Source organism: Heliconius melpomene, chromosome 1 (assembly GCF_056956725.1).
Source record: "Heliconius melpomene rosina isolate 202511_hmr_F chromosome 1, ASM5695672v1, whole genome shotgun sequence".
Taxonomy (NCBI): Eukaryota; Metazoa; Arthropoda; class Insecta; order Lepidoptera; family Nymphalidae; genus Heliconius; species Heliconius melpomene.
Window position 1 is genome coordinate 1,095,108 of NC_140389.1, and position 20,925 is coordinate 1,116,032.

General features: G+C 30.5%; 1 protein-coding gene across 2 annotated transcripts in view; it reads left to right on the forward strand.

Annotated features, from left to right (window-relative positions):
• LOC146540876 (uncharacterized) overlaps nucleotides 1–20,925 on the forward strand; it is a 26,723-nt gene continuing 5,798 nt past the window's right edge. Inside the window, exons 1-3 of one of the 2 annotated variants that reach the window (XM_085195447.1) lie at nucleotides 5,173–5,329; nucleotides 5,599–5,680; nucleotides 20,685–20,841. In XM_085195447.1, coding sequence (XP_085051573.1) covers nucleotides 5,677–5,680; nucleotides 20,685–20,841 — 161 coding nt within the window. In that variant the 5' untranslated portion in view covers nucleotides 5,173–5,329; nucleotides 5,599–5,676. Of the gene's footprint in view, nucleotides 197–5,172; nucleotides 5,330–5,598; nucleotides 5,681–20,684; nucleotides 20,842–20,925 lie in introns of those variants that run through there. The other variant, XM_085195438.1, reaches the window with a different exon arrangement.

Consider the following 20,925-nt stretch of genomic DNA (forward strand, 5'->3'; position numbering starts at 1 on the left):
ATGGTTCGCAATAAAGACTCGGACGGGATTAAAAGCGGGTTGATCGTGTCCGAAGTACAGAAGCGGCCCTGCCTGTATGACACTAATCACATGAACTACGGTGACCGAGCGGAGAAGACGAGGAGTTGGGAGGAGGTCTGCGAGAGCGTGGTGCCTGGCTGGCTCGCGCTCGGCCTGGCGGAGAGACTGGCCGCCGGTAGGTTACTCTAAAGTGCGGTCGGCGAGTTGTGGCCGCTTTGAAGTTAGCTATATGGCTGCGTATATTGGATTTTAAGATTTATATTACTTTTAATTATTTTCTTTCTGAACGAACAATGGTCTGAAATTTAGAAAATTTAAGTTCAAGGTGGCCGCGACTCGTCGGTCATACTGTACACACCGTCCGCCGCCGACTGGTCGACTTGCGGTCCTGGCACTATTATGCTCTTTGTTCCCCTAATGTACCCGGTTCGAATTATCATTAAAATATTAGCGCCAATATTACATGTTTATCTAATATTTATCACCGCCATTTTGTATTAAATACACTTTTGCCACTTTACGCGGAAGACGGCGCGCTCGTGCGGAAATTTATCATCGACGGTTATTTCGGCTGGAGGCGAATATTTTAATTTTTGTCTCACTTTATTTTTGTAATTAACATTTTTGTTTATTTTAGTAATTGATATTTATGGATATCTAATTAGGTTGTTTATTATATTATGTGAACGGCGTTGGTCGCCATTAATCTGACGACTACACTACATCACTAGAGCACGTCGCATTGTGTGTATTTTATCCTTGCCTCGCAACTGGGCGTCATCTTGCACCGCTAATGTAATTTGACTCTATATTTTATGCTTTTACTATCAACTATTCAAGTTATTCCACTTATTTATTTTCAAGTACACTATCTGCAGTGACGTCATCTATGTATGCAGATGATATTTGAGCGGCTATCTAATTTTATATAACAGTTTAATTCTAATTTTATTTATTCGTTTTTTCTTTTCTTTTGTTTTTTTTTTAATTATGAATGTCCACGGCAAAACTGCTTACGGCCTTCGGTGCTAAAATATTATCTGTTAATTTGCTATTTATGAAATGATTTCTCTGCGTAACATTTTTTAGATTGTTTTTTATAATTATTCGTTATATGTATATTTAATATTTTCCTGTAAACGAAATAATACAGTCGTTTTCGAGTAATTAACGGAACAGCTTAAAGAATAGAGATCTTTGTTCAAGGACAGAAAAAATTAAATCTATTTGCGGGCGAAGACCGCGTTGAGAGTAATTACATTGGCTACTTTATAATTTATATTTAACCTATTGCAACATTACAATAATTAATTTAACTCACAAGACGTGTATGTTTAATATAATTCTGTTTTTGTATTTTGCTATCGCACATTGCGCAACATCATCGTCATTTGTAGGTACTTTGATTTACGTAAGTTTTAAAAAATATATCTTAAATAATTCATGTTTTTTCATGTGAATATTCTGTTCTGTTCTGTTCTTTCTAATATGGCGTTCCGAGCGTGCCAGTTGAGCACAAAATCACTTCGCCAGTGTCACGTTGAATGGAGAACTCACGAAAGAGGTTGTACCATGTGAATATTACTAAATACAGGTATCTACTATAAAACAAACTCTGTATCACAGATAATTATCGAATAAGGAAAAATTCTAGCGTCTTTTCCCAACTTATTGTTCACCATGCGTTTAAATTAAAAAATTAAGCGTTAAATATAATTTAAATAATTTATTGTGATTCCCGGGGAAAACATTGCTTCATCACCGCAAATACTTTTCATATCAATAATCTGTGCTGACAAAAACTCGACCAAGCTACGTGTCGCGTCAACCGCCACACAAACTAAAATATCACACGAGTGTTCATTATACCATACATTACTTGTCATTATGCTCAACTCGCGGAGACGGCTAGTGTAATACAGCAATGGACGTTATTAATAATGAAAATGCCGCCATTTGAATTATCGTAGAAGAATGCAGTGTAGGAAACAGTGCGGCGTTCGTGACTCAATCGACGCGAGGGGCCGGCCCATACCGTCCGTACACTTTCCTACACTTGCTTGCCGAAGTCTATACACTGATGCCTCAAAACTAAATACAATGTATCATATTTATGTAAATCCACCGATGTATGTAAAACGTCCATTGCGGTACTAAAATTAATATTCGCGGACTTGTTCGTCTTGTTTGTTACGAAGCTGCAAGAGCGACGTTGAAATTGATAATAATCATTTAGTTTTTGTATTGTAGGTATATAATTACTTATCTATTTAAGGTATATTTAAATTAAATAGTTTAGGTTAAATTTTAGATTCACTTGCCATGCGTTCCTTGTTCTTTTGCAATCACTTTCAAATATTAGTTTCTTAAAATATCTTTAGTCTGTAATGTCCGTTTACAATATTTAATGTATTGATTTAATTAAACGTAGCACGCACTGCGTCTTACATGTTATATTATTAGTTATTACGTTAAACAAAATGGCCGCAAGTCGTCACTTTGTTAATGCCTCGCGCATTATAGCGAGTTATTTTTTTTACTTTAAATATTCGAATGGTATAAAATAAACTGCCAGAATTAATTATACGTAGACATTTATTAAAGAAAACATTATAATTAAAAATATTTAATACGTAAATATTATAAATTATCTAAAACTTCTTTTATTTAAAAATATTACAGTAACATAAAATTAATTAAGACATAAACTTGCTAGACGTTTACATACCTACAAAGTATTATTATCTCATAAAATTTAAACCTTGAAAACTCTCAAATGATTTTTAAATTATTTCATTCAATAATAGACATCGTCATTATTATTTATTTATTTCACATGAAATTTCATTTATTTAAATTATATTTTTATGTAGTTATACTTATTACAGAAATATTTTTTATTTAAAAATATTTGTTCACTCAACCGCTGAGTCACATATCAATGGAATGAACGTGCGGCGTTGCGCGTAGCCGCTCGCCGGTTGCCACTCGCTTCTCTATACATACAAGTACCAAGCATGAGTATCAAACTAGAATGTTATCTTTTTACTTATTACACATTTCTGACTGAACTGCAATAAATATGTGCGGCATTTTTTAAAAAAAGAATCGAAAGAAATATATACTTGTTATGTCGTTATTTAGCTTTTTGTATAACGTATGTACGTACATAGCTCTGTAATGATACTAAGGGACTGTAAAGCCATGATCATATTGTATACTGCCAAGAAATTTAATTGTCAATAATTAATTGATTTAAATAAAAATAAAATTTTATTCCATTACTCTAACTCTAGATTTGTGTTTTAATTATGATTATTATAAATAAATATTATTTAATGACAGGTTTTTATAGTATTTTGTTAATTTGCAGCACCTAAGTGAAATATAATTATTTAATTTCATATTATGAATATCAACCACCTTTTCCTGCCTTTTCAAATGAATGAAAGGTAATTGAAAACGGCAAATATTTTTTCTATTATACACGACATAATGTTTCTTTAGATTGTTAGGAATGTTTACTTAAGTGTCGTTACTCGTAAACTGTACGGGATATGTGACACATAGGTGCCCTTTGTGTTTCTTTATAAAGTAAGACAAATATTAATGTCATTAAAATTGAGATTTATTGTGTTTGTAACTTAAATATACAATTTATATAATTAATCTTTTTTTTTTATTTATTATTCATCAAAAAAAATACAATAATGCTTGTAGAAAAATAATAATAACTAACCATGCGAAGGTTTAAGGCTTAAAATTACTAGTCATAAAAATATTATAGCCTACTTAGCTAAGCTTTAAATTTACCTAACAACCTATTCTACAGTAAGAATATTAATAAAATAATCTTAAAAGGTTAAAATTACAGCATTTGGCAGCAATATATCAATAGTATTTCACTCACATTATATTGATATTTTATTCAATGAATATTTGTGTATAGCTGTTAATCTGGAAAGAAAAGTGTATTATTAAAACCAGTCTTAAAAAATACCTTACTTTTTAAGATTCTTATAACTTAAGATATCGTTTTAGACATTTCCATTATACATTATTCAATTGAGGTTTTGGGTTTTTGTTTTTAATTTTAAAAACGCCGAATGGCTTGTAACATTTCAGTTACGTAAACTGATTTAATATAAAAAAAATATTAAGTAAAACAATGTTTACCTGCATTTATAATAAATTGGGGTCGTTGTGGCGTAATGGCTCAATTGAAGTTTGATATTCCGTTGGAGATATGATTATTTTCATTTATATATTCTACATTATTAGTTATTAATATTTTCATTTCTTCGCTCTGGTAACAAGGCAAAGCGCGGCGTTGAGTTCTGTCACTCAACAGGCAATGCCTGGAAATTTCGGCGGAAAGTGGGGAACGGAGTGTCTTAGATTCCCTGTACCTACCCTGCTATATTAGCGATACAGTGTGAAGCTGAAAATTAATTCCGTACTCTGGTAGACCAAACGCGGTGTTATACATATCGCCATTTAACACGCACATGTCTTGAAAAATAGATGGAAAGTGGAAGTCGGAATGTCATTGCCTTTCTATGTGAGAAAAAAACACGCCAATGCCTATCAAAAAGGTATTATATAAAGATATATTTTATTTATAGCAAATTTTTCTTAGTTATTTTATAAAGTGGAACAAGAAACCGGGAGTGACGTTGTAATTGCAGACCGGAAATAAAAACTCTTGACTTGTCTTGGCTAATTAAGTGCTTAACTTATTAAAACATTTTCTGATAATGTTTTTAAATTTTTAATAAACATATTATAAAAAAGTAAATGAAAATAAATGAAATGTAATAGGCAGAATTGATTACAATATACATTTCACATCACAATATTTTCGGCAACTTAATTATTAATCCCAATAAAGCCACATTTATAAATAAAATTCAACCAGAGTATTATTTAAAACCAAAATATTAGCATGTAGAATAAATTGAATTAATTATCTTTTAATATATTGTCGTCATTTACTTTAAAATAATGAAGAAATATGAAGTAGTAATTTATATAAAACCTTATTTTGAAACGACACGGTTTTTTAATCTATTTATATCTCACGAAGTTACTTCGATCATCGCGAATGCGGCGAAACCTCATTCGACGAGCTCACTTCGTCCGCCAGTACCGTGTTTAACAGATTTATATTTTTTAACTGAAAATATTCACTATGAATATCCGAACGTGTTGAAATTTTATATGATCTGTGACTGTTGTGTTTTTTTGGCGGGAAATGTGTTAAATTTGTGTTAAATATTAATTATTTTTATGACAAAAAGATTTTGAAGTAATATATATTTATAGTCTTATTATTTAAGTTAAAGTAAAAAATATTGTGATGTCTTTTCACTTTAATTATTAACCTCCTTTGTTCCAACGTTATGTTTTGTGCTTGATCAGATGGTCCGCGTTTCTAACAGTATTTAATTAGACAGTGTCGTTAACTAACGCCGATAAAGCTATTTTACGTTCATTTAATTTAAAGTAATAATTTATATTTTATATTAAATTCTAGTTTTCGTTGATACTTTTATCTTTTTTTTTTTTTAATTTTAGTACGTGAATACGCTGTATACATTAATTCGAAACTAGTCTCGAAGTTGTTGAACTAAGGATACGTTGTTTTTTTATAAAATGGGTATGTATTTATAATATCTCATGACTATTACATTTAATTAGCATAAAAAACGAGAGATTTCAAATTTTTATCAAGAAATCTGCTTTTTGTGTTTTTATAAAAATAGTCGTTATAAAGTTTTAAATAAGGAAAAACAGGTCACATTGCTTCCATCGAAAGGTGATACTCGCAACTGTTTACAAATATGTAGTATATAATAAATCCAATAAATAAGCACGTTATAATAAAGTTAATGTTTTTTTTCTAGAATATTCCTTTTTACAGAAAACATCTCGAAAATTCCACGCGTTAATCACTCAGAATATTAACTCCTTTTTCTTGTTATTTTATACATAATTTATATAATTAATATACTAAAATGAATTTTAAAACGTAAATCGAGCTATCACATTTTCAAATCTAGCTGCGAAGGTCATATTATTTTTATGTGTAATAATTTAATTATTTATGTTGTTTTTGAAGCAAAAAGTGTTTAACCATTGTTTAATAGTGATTAACTTACCATAAAATGAAATTTTATATTTTTGTTTACCTTGGCTGATGAGAATGTATGTAATATATTAAATCGTCGTAACATACGGCGTTGAGTTCTGCCACTCAACACTGTCTACCATGGAGCGTAAAACTAAAATAATAATAATAAAATGCTTAGCTAATTTTAGATTTTTTACTTAAAATGAGAAACCGTGATGTCCGCACTAACTTCGAAAGATAAGAAGTAGGTCATATTAATCAAGTCATGTAGAATACTCATTTCTTGCAGCATGCTGAGGGAATACTTGATCGATTTTTTTTCCTTTAATAAAGATCAGTCGTTATTGTCTTTATATGCCATTGTAACAGTTAGAAACAGAACCCACAATATTCTCTTTTTCACAATCAATAATTAAACATTAATAAAACAATAATAAATAAATACAGATTACTTCCAAAAATTATAGTAAAAGATATTTTAAAAAGTAAAAAAAACTCAACAATATCATATGAATTTGTTATGGTAAATCGATTTAAACTCGAACTAGCAATTGTCTTTTCAAGTTTTTTGCTTCACCCTATAATATAAGGCCACGTCATCAGTAGTCATAATGATTCATTTAGCAATGATTTATATTTTATATCTCATATTAATCGCCTGTAAGTTTATTTGGATAGAGCTTAATTTTTTTTTAATATTTTATCCTCCCGAGTGGGAATCCATAACCGTCGCGTTACAGTGACATTACCTTATAAGTTAGTAATATAAGTTAAATTATAAATTTATGTTTCTATGTTATGTGCGTTCTTGTGAATAAAATTATTATTTACTTTATTAGATAAATATCTAACTGTAGAAGCAACTACTATGGATTCGATACCTCCTTTTTAGGGATTCAATTATTTCATTTTCGTTTCTTCGCTTCGCTTCGCTTCTGGTAACAACTACAAAGACAAAGCGCGGCGTTTAGTTCCTACACTCTCACTTCTGTCTCGAAAATTGGACGGTGCGTGGAATCCCTCTACCTATACTGATAATGCGAAATAAAGTGGAACTAAGAATAATAATAATTAGATTTACTAATAAATCTAATTCATTATTCTGACGAACAGTCAAATTTGTGTTATTGCGTAACAGCAGATATTAGTAATTAGTTTGTGGTTCCACTCGTATTACATGAATGCATCGTCGGCCCCTTGCGTTTTGCGCGTCTAGGGAATTTGTATTATTCTCCATCCTTACAACGTATCCATTTTATTATTATAGCTAACTAGCTTTTACCTACATCTTTGCATTCGTGGTGGAATCGAAATAATTAAGAATTGAGGCCAGTCGTTGCGCAGGGGCACAAGCGTGTGGTTGTAAATACGTCAGGATGTGAGTTCGATTCCCAATCGAGAAAATGAAATATTTAATATTTTGATTTTTCCGCTCTTAGAGGCAACAAAGCATGGCGTTGAGTTCCTCCACTCAACACGCAATGCCTTGAGAATTCGGTGGAAATGGCGAACGGAGTGTTTTAACACAAAGTTCCTTCTGCCTACACTGATGTGTGCGTGATGCTAATAAAAAGTATAGTGTCTTCGAAGCTGTCATGGATTCATAACCTGGTGACGGCCAACATAATATACAAATGTCGTCTGACCCTTAGTCGATCTTCTCAAAGGCTTTAATGAAAGGGCTTGTTAGTACTCTCCTTGGCCATGCTGCATAGAAGCTGTACCTACACGTGTGACTGAACTGAATACGTGGGCTATGTGGGTGGTATTTCTTATTGTCTCATATATAACTGCATGAAAAGGCGGAAGTTTTTTTTTATTATTATTATTTCTACGTTTTTTTCTCGATCAAAATACGATGTATAAATAGCGATATTTTTGAATAAATATTAATTACTCAAAGTTATTCATGGTCACGAGATATCTATCCTTATATTTAATGAACAATTGAACAGACCGAAGAAAGTTGTATAAGTAATCGTGAGGTCATATAAATTAGAATATAATACTGCTCGCGTTTCGTTCCTTGAGAATGTATATTTGCAAAAACGATATGCTATTATCATCAGAGCATCACGCTTCTTCCCGCATATAGCAATGCAGATAGAAAACCTAGTGTCAAGAGATTCCGTTCTCCACTTGCCGGAATTTGAGACATTGGGTGTTTATTAGCGGATGTCAACGCCGTTCTTTGTCCACCATTAATTTCAATAGTAATACAAAAATCCACCATGCCGCAAAGAATTTTTTATTATAGTATATCTTTACAAAGGAATATTAACTATCCCTCAACGTAATACCCTTTTGATGGCTTTGCAGGTAGTAGGTACATATTGTTAAGTATTAAATCCGCGGATAATTTAGTCTATAGGAGTCATTAGAGGGCTGCCATAGGTATAATATCATTTTACATTTTAGCGTCTATGGTTTGTTTGCATATGCCTTCAAATGAGGGTGGTATACGGTATTATATATTTTTAATTAATATTTTTTGTCATTAATTAATGATAATTGATATTGGATATTATTGGTAGTGAATGTTTATTGTTAAATACGCTTTCGTTGTTCGGCATTTTTTCATATAATTTTTGAGACATTGTCCACCTATCGAATGGCGGAAATCCTTAAAGGAAGTAATTAAAGAATAATCATTGCCATGTGAGAATTAAGTCTTCAACAAGCGACTGGAAACGCGAGGCGTTTCCAGTCGCCACTGCGCCTATCTATATTTTAATACAATTTTAATTCTTAATCATAAAAATTAATTGCTTATTTAGTATAATAAATACAATAAATTAAATATAAGTATAATAAATACTTGTCTTGAGCGGGTATTGAACCCACGGTTTTTTTATGACACTTTGTTTAAATGTTAATAGGTCAACTAAATATTAAACGTCAAAAGTCAATTTTATAACGCCGTATTTTAGAAAAAAAAAAATACATAATATACGTTGCCCACTTTTCGCCGAATTTAGGAGGCAATGCCTAATTAAAATATTTTTTAATAAAATTGATAATATTCCTATCCATTTCAACGCCCTTCTCGTGAAAGCACCGTGCAGCAGGCACGTGTGCAGCTTATTTTACACGTGTAAGGGAGAAGGTCAAATGTTTCATTCGAAGCTCACTCGATATTTTGACTTAACAATGTAATAAAATTAAAAGCTTTATAAAACTTTTTAAAATTTATACGAGAAAAATGTTGAAGCAAGATGGACTCTAACCTGTGCCTTTTGGAAATAAAAAAAGTTGTAATGTAAGTACTAGGGAAGGGAAGGGAAGAAAAATACTTATTTAGAAAAGGTATAAAAATTTGAACAAACCTGGAAATCGTCCTTGGACGGTCTTCGGTTTAAAAACTTAACGTAAGGCTTAACTGTCATTGACGGTTTCCGAGAGGCGTGCGTTGAAGTCCCGCCTCGTTTTATACAATTTTTAATATTTTTATACGATTCGAATTTTACACTGTTTTTTTTAACATTACAATCGTTTATTTAATAATCTTAATTAAGTAGGTATATATGTTTTCCAATTACAGAATAATATAGTGTTATTAAGAAAAACATGTCGCCATTATTCATAGAAATATTGACCGAATGAAACTTGTAAATAAAGAACGCTATGAGTCGCTACTTGCTTTGATGTCTCGTTATAACACCCATATATTATTTATCCAATGAGGGGGTCGTAGCGCAGTTGTACAGCGTCTCAATGTAATCGCGAAGATTGTGGGTTCGATTCCCTTTCGGAGGAATTAATTATTTTCATTTCCACGCTCTGGTAACGGAGTGCCGCTACAGCACGACAGTCTCAATTACTAGATTAAAAAGTATTTTTGTCGGACTTCTGTAAGAAAAAGAGGTTATCAATTCGACTGTATTTTTTTTATGTCTGTTACCTCAAAACTTTTCTTGTGTAAATTTCTTTATCAGCTACAAAATATATTTAAAGTACTTATACATATACGTGTAGGTATATGATAAAGAAGAAATCTGAACACCTGAGCATTGTATTCTTATATAAAAGGATTTCCAAGAAGTAAATCTTTCAATACATTGTTAGTCATCTTTAAATGGAGTTGAAAATGCAACACGAGAGTGGAGATGTGAAAATGACAAAGATATATGTATTACACATTCTAAGTTCTCTAGGTAATTCTGAACCCAGGTACAGTAGTTCCTGAGATTATGGCGTTCAATTTAACAAACTCAGCCTTATTATATTTGTGTAACTTAATAAAAAAAGGCATTATCTTGAAAATCGCTATGAATCGAATTTATAACAAAATAAGGCGCGCACAAACGAGCAATAAATCGATACAGTATTCATGACTTCTAGCTCCAACTTGATTAGTGCTGTCGTCGCACGCAACTCCTAACTGTCGTATTCATGGACTGCGAGCCGTTGCGGTGGTCAGTTTTTTTTTTTACTATTTATCCTAGTAGCTAGTTATATCGATATAATTATAATGCAACAGTTTATATTTCCATTTCTTCACTCTGGTGCTGAGGTAGGTACGCAGAATTCGGCAGAAAGTGGGGAACGGAGTGTTGTCTTGACACTAGGTTCCCTCTGTCTACCGTGCTGCGTGCGTGATACAGCGTGACGCTGATTTTGATTTATTTTCCTGTATTTTCTATATCTATTAAGATTTAACAAAGTTTAATATTCATTTAGTTAAATCAAAACTTTAAAATGAATAGGCGAGTTGAAGAAGCGACTTTAATTCGTTATCTGTATAAAACTAAAACGCTAATAAATATTCAATTGAATTCGTATCTTGAGTTATATATAAATCTATTTACATGTGATAACGAGTAACGGCTATACATTTTTGACCCCGCCCGCGTAAAAACGCATAAAATCTACAACTATCACATTAAAAAAAAACAGCTTCACGCTGTATCCCGCACACAGCAGGGTAAGTTGAGGGAACCTAGTGTTAAGACACTCCGTTCCCCACTTTCCAAATTCGAAACTCCGTTCCCATTAAGACACTTCCGTTGACCACTTTCCGCCGAATTCTAGAGGCATTGTTTGTTCGTTCGCTCATTATCAGAGCGAACCAATAGACATAATAAAGAAGAAAAATATTTCATTTCCTCAAGTCGAAATCGAACCCACAATCTACGTTTCAGTCGCACACTCGTGCCCTTGCCCCACGACTAAGTATATTTTTATTATTTATTTCAATAATGAGAGTGAAAGCGTGCATAAGATAAATAATACGTATTTATAACATATATTTTTATTACATATAATTGAATATTTACATAACATAAATAGTATCACTTGTGTACACAACTGATGATACTTACTTATTACTTAAGTACGTATTTCTAGGATTGTTTTATCGATTATAAATAATTCTATGACCCATCTTTATGTATTTATTGTTTATTTAACAACGAATTAACACAACCAAGTACAAATTCAATTGAATATTTAAACAATTCAATTTAATTCAAATATTTATTTTTTATTTACAAACAAAACTTATAATTTTCATAATAATTTTGCCAATTGTAAAAAGATAAATTTTCCCACTGAATACACTTAATTACTTAAGTTTAAAAAACCGCATGAAAGCTTCTAAAATTATATTTTGTATATAATAAAACAAAAGTTAAAAGTAAATTATCCCACGCTATCCTAGTATAGTAGGCAAATAGATTATAGTACACAGGATGGTTGTAGTTTCCATTCCCGCTTGAGGAAATATCTACAATAGTAAAAAGGTAGGCCATTAGGCCTTCTCAGGCAAAATCCATTGTATCTAAAACAGTTATTTTGGACTCTAGATGCTTTAAAAACACGACTGATAACAAAATATATATTTAATTTATGTTATCAAATAATTGTTTACCTTCTCATGGTTTACACATTGTTATTGCTATAGTAAATTGATAATTTTAACCCGTATCGTAATCTGCTTTGGTATTTCAAACCCCACGCGCCTTTATCTTGTCCAGTAGATTTTTTTTTATCGCGTTCGTTAATAGATAACGTATTAATATAATAAACTCTAACGATTATTCCTAAATTGTATATTAGCTGTACGTTTTATAACTTATATCAGTTCCATCTGTATACATACATATTGTATTGAAGAATGATGTTGATATATTTACATTTGCGTTATTTCAGTATGTTTTTTTTAAAATTATAACAAACACATATTATTTTTATTAACATTTTTAATTAACATTAATTATTATTATTAATTAACTAACAATATAAAATCCATTATTATTTATATATTTTAAAAACTTGGGAATTTATTGTATTCTTCAACAGTTACATTTTAATTCGTGTGAAATAGAGGAGCGATAATCTCATGTTCCAATTCTCGTATCATTTATACATTGCAGAAATTAAAATTTACAATTTCATAATATATTTTTTTATGCTATTTAGTTTTATTTTTAAACGTGCTCTTTTTAATACACTAATTTCTTATCACACCTGGCGGTAGAGTGTACGTAATATGTAACCGTTTATAGGGTTATATGTAAAATGTAAATATTATTCTTTATAACTTAAAAAGGAACATGTACAAATGTACATTTATATTACCTTTTTAGTTTTTATATTATAATGTGTATATTTCCGAGTGGTTGATTGGTGGGTTGTATGTTCAAAACCCACTTGAGGAAATATTTAAATTATTCTTAATTAATTTTGAACACTTAAACAGGTTTTATTGATAATTTAAAAATTATATGCTTTCTATAATTTAAACATAAATATTTGGTACACCAGTAATTTTTCTAAAATTAAAGACAGTGGAAAATGGAGTGCCTTAACACTAGCTTGTCTTTACTTTTTTTGCTAAATGTAGGACAAACGTGAAACTAAAAATATAAGGAAAATCGTAACAAAAATATGCAAGTACCTACATACGACCATACAATCCCAGGCATTCTTAAATAGTGCGGGTATTGTAATTTATAATAATGATCTTATTATAATTGATTGTTAGTTTAAATCATTCTATTTATGGTATGTAATTTATATGTGGTCATTGTTTTTCATGAGGCCGTCGTGGCGCAGCGGTAAACGCGACGGTTGTGGCGTTTGGGTTCGATTCCCACTCGGGATAATAATGTATTTTCATGTCTCCGCTCTGGTAAAAAGACATAGCGTGGCGTTGGGTCACATCACTTAACACGCAACGTCTTAAAATTAGTAGTAGTCGTGGCACGCAGATATGCGAGATTCAGTTTGAAACTAATATTTTTTCAAGACAACTTATCTTGACTTTGAAATTTATAATAGAAATAATAATGGTTATTATTTCTATTTCATTTACAGTTTATTTAATTTTTATGCTTATTAAATTATTTAAGTTTGATTTATAATTTTTTAAAATTTAAAGAAAAGCAGAGTTTTAGTTTTACATGGCAGTTACCTTGAAATTTGTAATAATTAATAATTATCATTTCTATTTAATTCATAGTTATTTTATTTTTATAAATTATTATTTAAAATTGATTTATAATTTAATATTTATTAATTCAATTCCTCGTTCTCACTAAACCAAGAAAATTATTTAATTATTAAAAATATGTTTAAATATTTTTTATTATGATTTTGAGGAACAAATAAATATTTAAAAAAAACGACTGATTCTGTTTTAAAATATAAATATTATACAGAAGCACACCCATGCAATGCGCAAATAACTAAATTGTCATTGAAAACAGATATCGTTCCCGCCTCACCATTATTATATGATTGTTTTATTATTTAAAGTTATGCTGTACAGTACGGTCGACCAGTTGTGGCCACTTTGAATTTAGCTGTAAGATACCTCCACAGTCTTGATTTTAGAAATTTTCTTACGTTCGATTATTCTCTAGAGAATAATGAGCAAATGATCAGAAAACCGTATTTCATAGCGACCATGACTTGTCGATGGTACTGTACTCTCGGACGTTCCACGACAAATGAACTTCATTACTTCAATATTATACTATACTATACATGATGTGTTACACACGACGTCGTTCGTATTGAATTATTCATTCGAAGCACATCACTATTATATTTTGTAAATGACAAAATTTGCAATTTGCACAAATATTTACATAATTTTTGTTTTTTTTTGGTGATTCGGATTAAGGTGTTTAATTATTAAGCCTTTGTACTTTATTAAGTTAATATACATTATATTTTTTTATCATTTTGTTCCTAGTGTTCATTTTAATCCTAGTTTTTTTATTATTGATAAAATAAAGTTTTTATTTTAAATATTACTTTTGTTTTAAAGCAAATCTGCTGACTAAGTTTTTTTTATTCGTCTCGGTTAGTATATAGCTGGATCACAGCCAGCGCTTAAACGTCAAGTGATAAGGAACTATGCTCCAGATTACGTACTAAATTAGTCCGATACTTTTTATTTAAATTTTAAGCTTATCTGTTATCTGCAATATAATTATCATTAACAAAAGAAGTTTTTTCAAGCATCGTCCGCATGTCTACCCAATACTGTGTTTTTTCTGTATCGAAAAATAAAAATATATATTTAATTTGATATATAATTATTATTTTTGTCACATAATAAGCCAGTCGTGGTGCAGATTCACAAGCGCGTGCCTGTAAACGCGTATTATACGCGTAAATAATATGTTCATTTCTTCGCTCTGTTGTCGAGGTAAAGCGCGGTGTTGAGATCCGACAGTCAACACCAATGCCTCCAGAATTCGGCGGAAAATGGGAAACGGAAGTTTCTTAACATAACTTTAGGTTCCCAGGTTTCTCCTTATCCTGCTATGTGCGGGATATAGCGTGAAAATAAAAAAATATGATTTGATATCATCAGCTAAAAAATATATTTATTTTGAAAGTATAAAAATTATCAGCAATAAATGTTAAATATCGGAAGAAGGAAATAGCGAAACTAGTAGTATTCCAAATAGAGAAACTGCTATGCACGTTGTTTTAAGAAATTATTGCATCGGGTTCGTGACTCGGCAGTTAAACAATAGCCTCTTATGATTTTGATCGAATTTATATCAATTAATATTTACTTTACTATTATAACTAAAAAAGATTATTATTTTAAGTTATAATTAATTTAAGATTTTTTTTTATTTATGATCTCACTGAGAGCGCGATGGCTGTGGGTTCGATTCCGATCGGACAAAACTTATTTTTTTCTATTTACTCGCTCTACTGTTCTCTGACTGTTAACCGCTCAACCCAGCGTTGACAAGCGAGCAACTGTCGGCAAGCAATGTTTTGAATTTAGTCAAAAATAGAAGAGTGGTGGTAATTTCCTTTTCATATAAACGTGGACTTATTAACATTATTTTTGCATTAAATGTATAAATATTAATTTTGTTACATTTAAAATGGGAAAAACAATAGATTAAAATAAAATAACGCAGGTTAAAACGTGAGTGATAATTATGCGTCATCGTTAGTCGAGATGTAGACCTTACAAAGGGAAATCCAAAAACTTGAAAGCTTATCCTTATAATATGATGAAATAAAGTGCAATTGCAAGGTTTTTAAATAAAAAAAATAGCTTATGATATTGAAAAAGTTATTAAAATAAAAAGAATTATTTAGTTATACATCTCGCTTCTTTCAACCAAGTTGAGACTTTAGATATTTTCTTATACCTAATAACAGTTTTATTATAACAGGTACATTTTCAATAGTATTGTATTAAAATAAAATTTTATTTTATTGTTTTTGATATTCTTACTTTTGGTTCCAATTCATATTTATAATTTTAACATTTGTTTTTTAATTTTCATAGTGTGAAAATTTAAAATAAACTAAATTAATAGATATTTTTAACCCAGTCTTCTTAATGTCCTAAGTCTAACACTATACTAAAAGTGTATTAACACTATACAAAACATAAACGTGAGTATTTGAACATTATATTATATACGCTTATTAAAATATCGAATAGATCGTTTTTCCGTAAATATGCCGTCCTTCAACTTGACTTGTCCGCGCGAGCCTCGACCTCGGTATTGCAAATAAAATGGCAACCGTGTTGAGTTGATAAATGTATGTGCTATATATTATTATTGTGTTTATGTTCACGCATTTTAATTTTATTGTCGTACGGGATAGGTAGAGAGTGTGGACTCTATGTTTTCTATTTTCTACTTAAGACAGTATTTGTTTTAGTGAGGCGTTTTGTTTGAGAGAATTGCTGCAAAATAATTGTTAGGAAGAATATGAAATAAATAATAGTAGTAGGTACCTAATTAATATAAACATTATTCCTATATTTTTAACTCACAATCTTCGCGTATAAGCTATGAGTCACGTCAGCTCCTACCTATTGAATTTAGAAACTAAATGCCACCATTTGTTGAAGAATTATTGTAATTTATAAACACTTAAAATCGGTCTCCAAGGAATTTTCAATTGTAGCACTCACAACTATTTTAACTGCATGAAGTAAGTGGCCATTGTGTTAATTAAAAATATGTATGCACTTTATTTATATGGCAAGTCTTTTAAGGCGACCTTATTAAAATACTTTTTATATTTAAAAGTTTTCCACAAAATATTGAATACATTTATTAAATTTATTTATTTCATTTAATAAATTTATTTATTAAATGTACTCTTTTTTTCTTTTCTTCAGTTGAGTTTCGCGATTCAGCACGCAATATCCTGAAAGTAGATGGAAAGTGAGGAATAATGGCGAAATGTGAGGAGTGAGGAGAGAACCCTGCTATATACGAGATACTAAATAAAGCTAAAAAACTACTATCTAAATATTTTTTTACACAAATAACATTAATTTATCGTCAATACTGGAAAAAACAGAGTGTGTTAACACTAGCTTTCCCTCCTATATAGTATAAAGTATAATATATATATGTATTTATGTTTGTATATATATAATATATATATTTTATTAGGTTGTATATAGATAATATATTGTATTTATTATATACATATATCTGTATGTATTTTGAAAATTGATATTTTATTTTTTATTTTTGCACACCTACACCTGGTAGAAAATGCTTCTTAGCGTTAAGCCCGCCTATTGTACATTTTTTTTTTGTGCAATAAAGAATATAAATATAAGTGTACAGGGGAAAAAGTATAAAAGCTATATAGAAAAAATTAAATGTTCATTTTAATACTTATTTTTAATATGAACTAAATGAATCATCTCCTTCACGCGAGAGCAAGATCTGTCCATCCTCATTTTCGATGCGCTTACTTTTACTTTGATTTTGTTTTTCGTCTTATTTTTGTACGATTCTTTATTTATCACTGTATTGAAAATGGTGGAGATTTTAATAAAATTGTTGAAATATTTATCTTCTTGTTATGTTATAAATGTAGGTTCCTTCTTCCCACCCGGGAATACCGGATACAGCGTAAAGCTTTTATTATTATTATATAGATAAATAAGAATGAATACATATTAAATTGAATATTTATGTAAAACTGTCAGTAGTTAAGTAATTAGTGATAACACTTATCTCCATTTGATATTGTTATAATAGAAACGTACATATTTGTAACTCATTTAGTTACGTCACCTTTATACCTGCGTGTGCGTATAAAACAAGAGCCGTCGTCTTGACGTAGAATGTTTTCTTGTATTTTTTTTTTATAATTTCTTGAATTGGTTTGTAAAGCTCTAGAAACTTCTCTAGAATATAATTATTCTAGATTTTTTTATATCGAACAAAAAAGGCATCTTTAGAAGACTTTAGAAGTCTACACTGCTATGCCAAAGGGATATTTGAAATGCCTTAGATATTATATAACACAACCTTGATTGACATGAGTTGAATTTATTGATTTTTATGTAATATATACTGGATGCCTTCACAGAAGCTAAGTTGTTTAAACCTATTTGATATTTAGCTTTAATTTCGGTTTTAGAAAACTAGCTTCTCAGTTATTTAGTCTTATCTTAATAGATATAATCTTTTTCTCATTTGAAGAACGAAGTGACTTAATTCTGTTAAATTCTCTTCTGAATTCAGATGTAATTTTACGCCAGAAATATACCATATACCTGCGCTCCGCCACTCAACACGCAAGAAAGTAGAGAACTGAAATATCTTAATGGGAAACGGAGTATCTTAACACTAGGTCCCCAGGTTCCCTCTGCCTACCCCGCTAAAATAAAATTAAAAAACATATTATATACGTATACAATTTTGCTGGCTAAAAACCACCTATAGTGTTCACTAAGTTTAGGTGTAGACTAGAAAACATTACGTACACTTTTCGTCGAATACGTTATCTTGATTATGGTTACTTTTGTTAGAGTGCTTGGCTTCTTTTTATTAAAGTATTAACTTGAACAAATAGAAATTGAATATAAAATTTAGTCATTGTTTTTAATTTTCCTTATTTAATTTATTCCCACATGTGTATATAATACAGGATCTAAATTCAAATTTGTCTTAAAGTAAACGAAATATTTAGAATTTTCCTTTTTTTTTGTAATAAAAATCATTATTTTTTTTATTTTTTTTTGTTTTAAAAATTGCCAGTCATAATTTGCAAAATTTGCTAAAAATTTACACTATAGCCTATTTTCTTCTTGCTAATTATTCTAGGGGGAAAATCTTGCAAATGTAATTTGTCATTCATTAGTGCATTATTAGAAACAAAACTTTATAATATTATAAATAATTATAACACACTTCTACAGTTTTTTTTACAAAGCGAACGTTCAATTCTATTAAACGTGGTGAGGAAACCAGTTAACTCCCAAGGGCGCTGTGTTAATCTCACCCCGACATTTCATACCGACGCGTTTTACTTTTATACCAATATATAAACTATTATATAGTTTCAATTCATATAATTTATAATACTTTATGATATATTTAAATAAGTGATAAGTTGTATTTAAAAAAAAAAAATTTTATACACATTTATATAGTGGATTATCTACTTTTTTAATATTTGTTTAATGGGGGGAAAAACTGATAAAGAAAACACTATAATAAATATTTTCATTTTCCTCGCTCCAAGCGTCGAGTTCCGTCACTCAGCATGTAATGTCTCTAAAATTCGGCGACTAATGGGGAATGGAATTAATGGAAACGGTATGTCTTTCTGCCGAATTCTAGCATTGCATGTTGAATGGTAGAACTTAACGCCACGCTTTGCGTCGACACCAGAACGAAGAAATGGAAAGTAAATAAATATTTCACTTCCTCGAGTGGAGATCGAACCCACAACCGTCGCGTTACAGTCACACCCTTGCGCCGCTGCGCCATGACGGCCTCTATGCTATAATGTAAAATTCGGTAAAATATTGAATCCAGTTAATAAATAAGAAATGTGCTTGCATTAAATATCAGAGTGATTGAGTCACTACGTACTCCTGCTCTACGTACCTATCGCTCTCTAATACAGGAAGTGATAAAAATACGCTGATTACTCTTAACTCTTTGAAAGTATGATGCTACAATAATATGTTTAGCGCTAATTATAATACAGATTAAAAAGAATTGTTTAACTTTTAAAATTAAAAGATAATACAAAATAACTATAAGGTTATATGATATCCACAATCATAATTTTTTTTAATTAGTTTCATCTTTTACCTTGCATTTAACAGGGTAGGCAAAGGGAACCTAAAATTACGTTCATCCAACGCCCAATTTTGGAGACATCACGTGTTGATTGGTAGAACTCAACGCAAACGCTGAAGAAATAAATATAATTCAATCCTACGATTGGGAACTGAACCCCCAATAGTCACGTTTGCCAGCCACGAACCCATATGTGTCCTAAAAATGCCGTTATGTCTTATCTATTTCATGACATAATTGTTATTATTATAATAAAAAGATCAGCAAAAACTAACACCTCGTTCGGCATACAAAGAATGCGCCCGATGCGATAGTGCTTCCTTTTACAATGACTCATTAAATGCCGATAATGTTCTCAGAGGTCCGAAATGTTTTATTTTGAATCATCTTTTGTTTCTTTTCTAATATAATATGCAAATTAGTTAAAATTTAAGATGCAGTAATGTTTCTTTTAAATCTGTGTGTTTTTCTGTATACGCCAAAATTGTTAATATTGTTTTATTTATTCATTATTTTATTTACATAAATAATACAATATTATAAAAGTAATCTAATCATGGCACAAAATAAGTTTTATAATTGAACAAGAAAATCACTGGAATGTCATCAATTGAGATTTGTATCTCACTGGGTTTCCCTGTGTGGAGATATTCAGTAACTTCAATGTTAACAGAAATATGTTTCTGTACATATTATCGGTACTTTCCCATATAATATATTAAGTTCCGCTAGTAAATACACTATATTAGTCGCCGTCACGTTAGCTGATTTGATTTTAGGATTTTCCTACTTTTGATTAGTTTCTTCCTTCCGGAGTGAACAAGTCTCAAAAGTTCAGAAAGACTAACTTCAGGGACGCCAAGACTTATCGATCCTGCTGTACCTTTTACTTAAATCGTGAAAAGCAGTTAAAGGTTAATTGCCATTAAAGTTGGACTGAAATGCTTATATATTATTTTTCTTGTCAACAGGTAAAGAAGTACAGAAAAGATGGCGGTCCATACGAGATTCGTACACCAAAGCGTTTCGACAGGGCAAATGCCCGCCGCCGGAGCAGTGTCCACCGGGCAGCAGGAGATACCAGTATCACAGGCAGATGTCCTTCTTGCTGCGTGCTTTGCAGAATAAGTGAGTAGATTTTCTAGATACGTTTTTCTGTATATATTATCGAGCTTTAGAACTACTTATAAAAGTCTACTAAAGAGTTCGATG